This window comes from Erigeron canadensis, chromosome 4 (assembly GCF_010389155.1).
Source record: "Erigeron canadensis isolate Cc75 chromosome 4, C_canadensis_v1, whole genome shotgun sequence".
Taxonomy (NCBI): Eukaryota; Viridiplantae; Streptophyta; class Magnoliopsida; order Asterales; family Asteraceae; genus Erigeron; species Erigeron canadensis.
The window spans coordinates 5,486,474-5,497,360 of record NC_057764.1 but is presented as its reverse complement, the minus strand read 5'-3'; the positions used below and the strand labels follow the sequence as shown (position 1 = coordinate 5,497,360).

The 10,887-nt window shown below is 35.8% G+C and overlaps 1 protein-coding gene across 1 annotated transcript; it reads left to right on the top strand.

Moving 5' to 3' along the window:
- The first annotated feature begins 8,939 nt into the window (after positions 1–8,939).
- On the top strand, positions 8,940–9,928 carry LOC122596679 (glycine-rich protein 2). Its single transcript, XM_043769299.1, has one exon. It carries the CDS (start codon positions 9,032–9,034, stop codon positions 9,602–9,604), a length of 573 nt encoding a protein of 190 aa, XP_043625234.1. The 5' UTR covers positions 8,940–9,031; the 3' UTR covers positions 9,605–9,928.
- The last annotated feature ends 959 nt before the right edge of the window (positions 9,929–10,887 follow it).

The following is a 10,887-nucleotide window of genomic DNA, read 5'->3' as shown; positions in this document are numbered from 1 at the left end:
TCGTCCGTGATCTAAACTAACCGTTACAAAACATATATTAGACCAACTCATTCTTAATTGGTCAAAAATCCTTAATGATTTATAAAATTGGTCAAAGATCTCTTGCAGTTTAACTATAGTAGGCTCGTGATACCACTGTTGGGTTATATAACTATTTATCATATTAAATCACAAAGCACGTAACGGAAGACAAGATCTATGCAGTTTAATTAATTAACCAAAGTATAGAATATGTACCTTATAATGGAGAGATTAAAACAAGAACAAGGTTTAAATTAACCTCTCTACGATTGCACACTCAACGTTGGAACATATGTATACTAGTACTTGATCACGAACCGAACAACCCTTTGTTTCTTGCTATAATTTTCGACCCAAACAAAAACCAAAACCCCCTTTTTTTTCTTGTTGTAGTCGAACGAACCAAGAGGGAGAGAGAGAGAAGAGATTTTTAGGGTTTTAGAAAACCTAATTAATTGTGTGTGAAAAACAATTAACCTAGGCTTCTATTTATAGTGTTTAGGAAACTTAATGGCCAAGTTTAAGGGTTTTGGAACCCTTGGTCGACCGTCCCCCCTCATAGAACATTCTAGAGGGGTTTCCTAATTGTTTCCTAATTCCAACTCTTCTTCGTTAAGTCCGTTAGTTAAGTACCGTTAACTTTTAACTCTTTTAACGAACCTCCGTTAGTTTTTCGTGATCAAATTAATTAATAAATTACATTTAATATATTAATCAATTTATAGTTACATTAACGTTGAGGTGTAACCCCGTAGGCTTAAATACTTTTCGGACATACGTTCATTTTACGTGACCATATTCCAACAACTCCCACTTGAGCTCGTAACGAATGAAGGTAATAACATTGGTAAGCGTCTAGCAACACGCCAATGCTCCCAAAAACATTTAAGTATTGTTTAAATGGTTAAGGCATTTATTATCCCTTTGTTCTGATACCTTTGTTAAATATGAATATGGATCGAGATCATTTCATAATTTAACGATTATGTTTCCCATTCTATAACTAATTAATGATTACCAAATATAATCGAGAACAATCTGGATTTATTTGGGCACGGCCATGCAAACATCTTTAATTAGTCCTAATGAGGGCGCCAAACGGTATCATACTTCAATTTCAAATTGAAGGAACAAATCCTATATTGACTACACGTGTCAGTCATCATATTTCATGACGCTTTCTGAAAATAGCCCTTTATGTACCCCCTTATTCAGGTGAGTTAGAACTATATCTAGTAAGTGCGATTCATATATGCTGACCTACTTGTATCTCAAGTCAAAAGATCAATAAAAGTAACCATTTGCGAATTTCACTTGATGACGATGATCCATAAAGTGATAATTCGTTAGTGGGGTAGTCCGATATGCATCCGCTATGGATATCATGTGAGTTTGGTGGAACCATCCATTACATATTCCAAGAATATAACCAGTCACTCACATTTGTCTTCGTTTAAATATATTCCCATATAATTAATCAACAATGGAAAATTTAGAATATTCAATAATATATAAATATTAAATGAAATATTCAAGGATTAAACATGCAAATATATGACATAATTTAATATTGAATGAAATCAAACATATCAAGTACTTTATTTCATTATAGAAAATATAAATTGTTTAACATCTCTTATCCAAATACTGAAACAACAGATTTACATGAAATAACTAGCTAATTTAAGTCCTATGCCATCGGCATGCCTTTCAAGCTTGGGCCTACACAAAGCTTTTGTGAAAGGATCAGCTAAGTTAAAATCTGTGTGAACTTTGAGTAATAATGTCTGGCACCTTTCTGAACTCCGGGTTCGTTGGCAATGATTAATGTACCGGTATTATCACAGTACAAATCAGTGGGTAATTCATTTGAGGGGATCACATCAAGCCCGCTAATGAACTTCCTTATCCATACTGCTTCCATTGCGGCTTCTGAGGCTGCAATGTACTCAGACTCCGTTGTAGATATGGCAACTGTGGTTTTTAGCTTATAGCATTCCACCGTGCCTTCATTTAAACAATGAAGATGTATCCCGACTGATATTTTGAATCACATTTATCAGTCTAAAATCCAACATCACAGTATCTATTCACTTTGAATTCTGGATCAGAATTTCTTCCATACACCAAGAATAATTCTTTAGTAGCACACATGTACTTAAGAATATTCTTTTCAGCAATTCAATGATCCTTTACAGGATTTTGCTGATAGTGGCTACCTATATTTTGCGCGAACGCAATATCAAGTCTAGTGCATCTTATCGCATACATAACAGATCCCACAGCCGAAGCATAAGGAATTCTACTCATACGCTCCACCTCACTAGGCGTAGAAGCACCGCTCTTGCTAGATAAGTTAAGTCTTTCTTGCATGGGAACGAAACCACGCTTAGAAATCTCAATCTTGAAATGCTTCAAGATCTTATCAATATAAGCATTTTGACTTAAACTTAACAACCGCTTTGATCTATCTCAGTAGATCTTGATTCCAAGAATAAATGCTGCTTCACCTAAATCTTTCATGGCAAAACACTTTCCAAGATGGGATTTAACATCTTGCAACATTGGAATGTGTTTTCCTATGATTAATATGTCATCGACATATAAGACAAGGAAAGTAACATTGCTCCCACTAGCTTTGCGATATACACATGGCTCATCGGGATTTTGAACGAAACCAAACTTTTTGATTTCTTCATCAAACCGTTTATTCCAACTTCTTGATGCTTGCTTTAGTCCATAAATAGATCTTTGAAGCTTGCATACTTTGTTGGGATGTTTCGGATCAATAAAACCTTCCGGTTGATCCATATAGACTTCTTCATCCAAGTAACCATTTAAGAAGGTAGTCTTAACATCCATTTGCCATATCTCAAAATCATAGTACGCTGCTATGGCTAAGAGAATCCTAATAGCTCTAATGTCCGCAACTGGAGAAAAGGTTTCTTCATAATCAACACCGAAACGTTGAGTATAACCTTTCGCCACGAGACGAGCTTTATAGGTGTGTACATTTCTTCTTGAAGATCCACTTACACCCAACAGTTTGAGCATTTTGTGGAAGATCAACCAAGCTCCAGACTCGATTGTCTTTCATGGATTTCATTTCCACCTTCGTAGCTTCAAGCCATTTGTCAGATTCCGGATCTGATAATGCAGCTTCGAAATTCAGAGGCTCATCGAGATCTCCAACAACGTCTTCTTCTACCATCAGACAAAGTCTTTCGGTAGGACGTCTTGTCCTTTCGGACCTACGAAGTGGAATCGCTTCGTTATCATCGACTTGAGGTTCATCACTTTGAACATTTTCCCCCCCAAGTTGATGATTGCTAGTATCTTCAAAAGGTGACACATCTTTTTCTTGAATCTCATCAAGTTCTACAATCCTCCCACTTTTCTCTTGAACTAACTTCTTTTCAAAGAACTCAGCATAACGAGCAACACGAACAGTGTTTTTGGCGGGATCATAGAAGTCGTAACCCATTGTTTCCTTAGGGTATCCGACAAAGATACACTTAGTAGTCCTGGGTTCAAGTTTGTCAGGCGTATTGCATTTCACAAGTGCCTCACATCCCCAGACTCTTAAGTAAGACAAATTAGGGTCATCACCATGCCATAATTCGTACGGTGTCTTGTCAACCTTCTTGGTTGGAACCATATTGAGAATGCGTACAGCAGTCTCTAGAGCATAATCCCAAAACGAAAATGGGAGAGTTGTACGGGTTATCATTGATCTCACCATGTCTAGCAAGGTTCGATTTCTCCTTTCAGACACTCCATTATGCTGAGGAGTGTATGGAGGAGTAAGCTGTTGGATAATTCCACATGCTTTAAGATAATCCTTAAACTCTTGGCTTAAGTATTCACCACCTTGATCCAAACGAAGAATCTTGATGGTTTTACCGAGTTGATTTTCTACTTCATTTCTAAACTCTTTGAATGTTTCAAAGACTTCATGTTTATGTTTAAGCAAGTAAACATAACCATAACGACTGAAATTATTCATAGAATAATGAAGTAGCTAGCATTTTTCCTTGACATATGTCTAAAAGGGCTACATACATCGATATGTATTAGTCCAAATAGTTCCTTAATCCTCTCCGGTTTTATGCGGAAAAGATATACTTGTCATCTTTCCGAAAATACAAGATATGCATTTGTCAAATGATTCATCATTTGATTGTAAGATCCCTTCACGTTGAAGTTTTTCAATGCTTTTCTTGCTAACGGTAATTCGTAAGACACGCATTTATCAAACGATTCATCATTTGATTTGTAAGATCTCTTCACATTGAAGACTTTTAATGCGTTTCTTGCTAATGATAATGCCAAAGACACGCATTTATCAAATGATTCATCATTTAATTAGTAAGATATCTTCACATGGAAGTCTTTAAATGCGTTTCTTGACAAAAATTAAACAAGATGACCATGTCAAAGATAGAGTCCAAGTTAACTTGACTTTTTTGCTATTGAATTTATCATTTGAATCTCATCAACACTTATAATTCAGTTAAGAAGATACTTGAAGAACTGGTTAAACCAACTTGCTTCTTCTTCTTGTTCAACTCAGCTAGATACTTAGGACAATTCCTCTTCCAGTGTCTCACTATAGCATGGTGATGACAAGCCTGGTCTTTAGCCGTATGCTCCTTTTTCCAAAGGGTCTTTTAAGGTTTTGAGACTAAACACTTTGTTTTCTCTTACCTAAGTTCTTGCCTTTAGCTTTACGGTTGTTTTGCTTTCTAAACCATTCCCCCCTTGATCATAAGAACTTAGGGTATCTCAGATTTCTTGGAAGGTTTTCTTCATACTCAATCAACTTGATATGAAGTCTAACTATGAAAATCTGCAATTATCTCTTATACCAATAAGAATCGACAGAAGATACGCATAGTTTAATCCTTTCCATAATGCTCAAAGTGACTCTTCATCTTGAGTACATGAGCACTTACCGGTTTCCCATACTCGTGTTCAAGTTATAGAGTGACTCAATTAGCTCAAGTAATTTCATCTCCAGCTTGTTTTCCGTACATAGACTTGAGTTATTTGATCATATCACATGGATTTTGCAATCCGAATTGCTTTTTGAAGCTCAGGAGACATGCTTCTAGCATCAAATAAGCAACCTCAATATGTCTATTGTACCGAGTATTTTATGCTTCCAACTGCAAAGCAGTGGCATTCGTATTAGGAATAGCAGTATCTGAGTTTCAATGACATCGGTTTTCTTTTCAACTCTTAGAAAAATTCTCTATTGACAAAAACAGTCATTGAAATTGGTTTCAGAAAGTTTTCTCTTTCTAGCATCGACCTGAAAGCCGATTGATGTATGTTTTGTGAAGGATTTGTTGCCATTTACAAAACAGATTCAAGTTCAATTCTCGGTATTTTTGATAATAAATCCTTAAGAAATTAATTACCTAATGTTTATAGAATAAACAATTAATTTCATTAAGGCTAGGATCCAATTGACATGCAACCATTTCATCAGTTGATCTGCTAAAAATGATCACACTCAAAAGGTAAGTGGCGATCAGTAATTGCAATACAAGTGCAATTTCTAGAAAGTATGGGACCTACGTAAGACACTCGATTCATCAAGTGATCCTTTGTAGTCATGTTTTGTCCCATCTTTTGCCACGGGTCAAGGTCTCACCGCTTAACTCGCTTTAAGTCGTCCAACTAAGAACGCGCAAAATTGACCACCACTGTGTACCAATGAATGGGTTTCGCCATGTAATCGTCATTTCACCACTGTGTACCAGTGAGTAAAACAACGACCTCATGTGTCCTTGACAAATTGGATGGCAAATGACTTAAGTTTATTGGGTCATTCAATTTGATATGTGATCAAAAAGTTATGTTTCGAAGATTCATGCATATCTTCTAAACATAATATTTAATAAAATCATTTGTATAGTCTTACCAACACAAGAGAGCTCGGTAGCTCCATTTGAACGCACAAAGAAGCGCAAGGGTAAAGGTATGCGATGAACGCGATTTAAAAACCCGCCCTTTTAGAAGGCTAGCGCACTCCGGCTTATACCTCTCTTAGAGTTTGTTCAAATGGGTGAGCCGGTGTATCTCAAGGTTATAGGACTCCAATTTTATTAAAAAATCTTATTTCGATATTGCTTAGTCAAGTTTATCTTTTCTCAAAACAATTTTACATCACAATTTATATCTCAATAAATATGCAAAATTATAAACTATAACTATTAAGCATGCAACGAGTTATGGTAGGCCACCTAAACATGTCACTATGGTTTATTTATGTCTAATCCGGCTCCCCCTTCAAAGAAGAGGACCACCTACATCAAGTTGCCTTGATTGCGTAAGCCTTAAACATGTATATCACAAACAATTATCATATAATCACATAGTTAGCTTTCTGGAAATTCCAGTAGCTTCACGACCTGTTTAGACCTGTTTCTGGTCCGATTCAGATTTTGACCAGAACTACAAAGTTTTAGCCCTATGTGTTGAGAATCTACAGTTCAAAGCACGACCTATAACTCATTACGGATTAAAAGATATGAATTTTTTTAGTAAACTATCGCAAAACAGAAAGTTTATACGAAAAATTCACATTGTCACACAATTAATTATACAATTAACTAGCATAATTAACCCTAATGATCAAGATTTCATATCAATATATCTAAGTAAGAATCATGAATGATTTGCATGAAAAATTCATGATTTTTACTTCTTTTTAACAATTAAAATTAAAGGTACAACACATAATTACAAACAATTTATCACATAAACATGTAATTAATCAAAACTTGGATTAGGAACCCTAAAAAAAACTTTTTTTTTTAATTTTCTGGAAAATCTCGAACCATATATATATATATATTAAATAAAACTTTTTTCTATTTAAATAATGTAATTAAATTACAAAATCAATTTACTATATACATATATATATATATCCGAAAAATTCAATAATCAAGAACCCTAACCCCCCCCCCCCCTTCAAGTTTTGATCTTTTGGTAATCAAAAAATATACATAGTAGGCTCGTGATACCACTGTTGGGTTATATAACTATTTATCATATTAAATCACAAAGCACGCAACGGAAGACAAGATCTATGCAGTTTAATTAATTAACCAAAGTATAGAATATGTACCTTATAATGGAGAGATTAAAACAAGAACAAGGTTTAAATTAACCTCTCTACGATTGCACACTCAACGTTGGAACGTATGTATGCTAGTACTTGATCACGAACCGAACAACCCTTTGTTTCTTGCTATAATTTTTGACCCAAATAAAAACCAAAACCCCCTTTTTTTTCTTGTTGTAGTCGAACGAACCAAGAGGGAGAGAGAGAGAAGAGATTTTTAGGGTTTTAGAAAACCTAATTAATTGTGTGTGAAAAACAGTTAACCTAGGCTTCTATTTATAGTGTTTAGGAAACTTAATAGCCAAGTTTAAGGGTTTTGGAACCCTTGGTCGACCGTCCCCCCTCATAGAACATTCTAGAGGGGTTTCCTAATTGTTTCCTAATTTCAACTCTTCTCTGTTAAGTCCGTTAGTTAAGTACCGTTAACTTTTAACTCTTTTAACGAACCTCTGTTAGTTTTTCGTGATCAAATTAATCAATAAATTACATTTAATATATTAATCAATTTATAGTTACATTCACGTTGAGGTGTAACCCCGTAGACTTAAATACTTTTCGGACATACGTTCATTTTACGTGATCATATTTCAACAGGTTTTATATAATGTAATCAATTATAACCTATTAAGAAATATGTTAAGACAGGAATAAACTTTTAAAATACATGATATGACATGTATTGACCTCTTAAAATCCATCACTACTCGTTGAAATGTATAATAATAGGTTTGTTAACCGGTCTTATCATATCACATTCACGTTTGACTTAATAGATATGTGTCTTAATAGGTTTTGTGTCTTAACAGATTTACATAATCTATTATGTCGGCTCTATGTGGTACCATGGGAGAGATGAAAACACAAACAACATGCTACCTGATTGTGATTTCTTGGCTTTATATTACCAAAATCGATGCTACGTGTAGTTGCTCCCAATGTTTCACTATATCGTCTTTTTTTCCTTTACGTGAGTTTGCTTACCAATTGGGGGTCTCCAACGAGCTATGCTTAACTCCGATGGGGTTTTCTCTTTGTGATGAGCTAGAGTATTTGGCTGGTTCATATCATATTTAAATTCATTATGCTTCCCGAATAAATTGCTTGGAGAAATGGAGATATAAATGATTTATGTTGTGATTGGTTGAAATACAAACTTGTCAAAGTGAAATACACAATCTGTTAAGAACAGATCATGTCATGTTAACAAATTTGGTGTTAAAAATGCTAGATATAAGACTATCTCCAATGGGGATGTTTTTGGGCGCCCTTAGGTGCCCTTGGATATCCTTTGCGGTTGCAGCTTGTCTAAACCTAAAGATTTTTTGATGCATGCCCTTACCCAAGGGCATGCCCTTAGGTGCCATAACTTATATTTTTTTGTTTTTAGTGGAGTTAAAAGATATGTAAGAATGTTTGTATGGTTGGAGCTAAAATTATAGGATTTTAAGGATTTATAAGGATGTGTAAGGATTTGTAAGGATATGATATAACAGTTCAAGTACATCTAAGAACATCCTTAACATTAGAGATAGCCTAATTGTTAGGGTTATGTGTTGCAATGTGATTTAGATATCACCATGTCAATTTTTGGCATGTTGAGAAAGACCCCATCATTCCTCAGGAATCCAACGGTGTAAAAGGAATCAACTACCAACGATTCATTATCCCATCCATTTATCAACTAAACCAGTCAAATTACAATCCTACCCTTATGTAAGAAAATCCGATAGTGTGTATATATATATGCTCAATCACAGAACTAGTGTCAAAAACAAGTCATCCCAAAAAAAAGTCTCTAGAGAGAGACTAGGGTTTCCTTGTGGGGTTTTAGGGTTTCATCCATTTTCAAAACACTTCAAAAAAAAATAAAAAATGGCAGATGATGGTGCCAGGAAAACCGGAACTGTGAAGTGGTTCAATGACACAAAGGGTTTCGGTTTCATAACCCCAGATGACGGCGGCGAAGATCTTTTCGTTCACCAATCGTCTATTCGAACCGACGGCTTCCGGTCTCTTGGTGACGGCGAGACGGTGGAGTATGTGATCGAGAACGGATCCGACGGCCGAACCAAAGCTGCTGATGTCACTGGTCCTGATGGTGCTCCTGTTCAGGGTAGCACCCGTGGAGGCGGAGGCGGCGGCGGAGGCGGCCGTGATGGTGGTGGGTATGGTGGAGGCGGAGGTGGGTATGGCGGAGGTGGTGGTGGGTATGGTGGCGGCGGTGGTCGTGGAGGCGGACGGTATGGTGGCGGTGGTGGTGATCGTTATGGTGGAGGAGGAGGTGGATATGGTGGCGGCGGTGGAGGTGGATATGGTGGAGGTGGTGGTGGGTATGGTGGTGGCGGAGGACGTGGACGCGGCGGCGGCGGCGGCGGAGGAGGATGTTACAACTGTGGTGAAGAAGGGCATTTTTCAAGGGAATGTCCTAACTCAAGCAACCGTTAGAGGAGGATGATGAAGGGGGGTAAATGTGTCTTTTCACATTTTACCTTTTTTTAATTGTTTTTACCTCTATTGTGTTTAAGTACTGTTTTTACTTTGTGTTTGAAGAAGAATCAAGGGGTGAATATACCCAAATGCTTGTTTTTGGTATCAATGATCCACTCTTACAAATCTTGTTAGGGTTAGATTATTTAGGTTTTTAGAATGTTGTGTTAATGGGAACAATCCAAAAGATGTTATGAATGGTATGGTATGGTATGATGACATACATGTATGTATGAAATTTTCAATATCAAATCAATGATGAACTATTAGGGGTTCCCTAAATCTCTGTTTTATTTTTAGTTTTTTACATTTTATATTTTGTGAATTGATTGCTTTGGTTAGATTATCTGTGCTTTGTGTTATTCAAATTCTTTGTTTTTTATGATGATGATTAATTAGATCACGTGACATTGCAAAATGTTTCTATTTGTTTGCTTTGTGCTTAGGATGTGACTTTACCACTTATAATTAGGCGATGCTTGCTAACAAGTTATTGGTCTAGTTGTAGAGGAGGGTTTTGCGTTTTTTGGGGGTCTTAATTTCAAATCTGGTTATTGGGGTTTTATTAGTAACTTGAGGAAAATCAATAACTAATACAGTTACTAATATTTGCCATTAAAAAAAATTTAGGTGATAGTTTGCATTGGGTTTCATATTAAGCCTTATGGCTTGCTTAAGCTTTTTATCTTTCAAGTTGTTTGGATGTAGCTTACTCACAAAAGCCTAAAAGATTATTTATTTTTTTCCCAAAAGAAAGGTTAATAGCACAAGCCAATCACACACAAGAAAGGTTACTTCCAATTTATTCAAGAGAAGTTTAAGCTTATTCGAAAATACTTCAAGCCAATCACTTAAACACTCCCTGAATGTGCTGAATTTTGTTTGTGTTTATAGCACATGCCAATCACTAAAGAAAGGTCACTTCCAATATTAGTTGAAGCTTATTCAAGAAAAGTTTAAGCTTATTCAAAAATAGTTCAAGCCAATAACTCAAACACCTCCTTAATGTGCTGAATTTTGTTTGTGTTTTCTTTGAATTTTAGGCAGGTGTAGTACTACACTACTACTAGTCTATTTCTTTTCTCTTTGTTCAATTTGAAATATGCAAGTCTGTGTATAACTTTACTCTGACGAGGTTCTGTTTGTTTGTAAACTTGGGTTTCCTATGTAAGCATTCTTGTTTTTTTTGGCAATGGGGGAAAGCCTGTGTATCAGACACAACATTTTTTTTCTCACAGGTT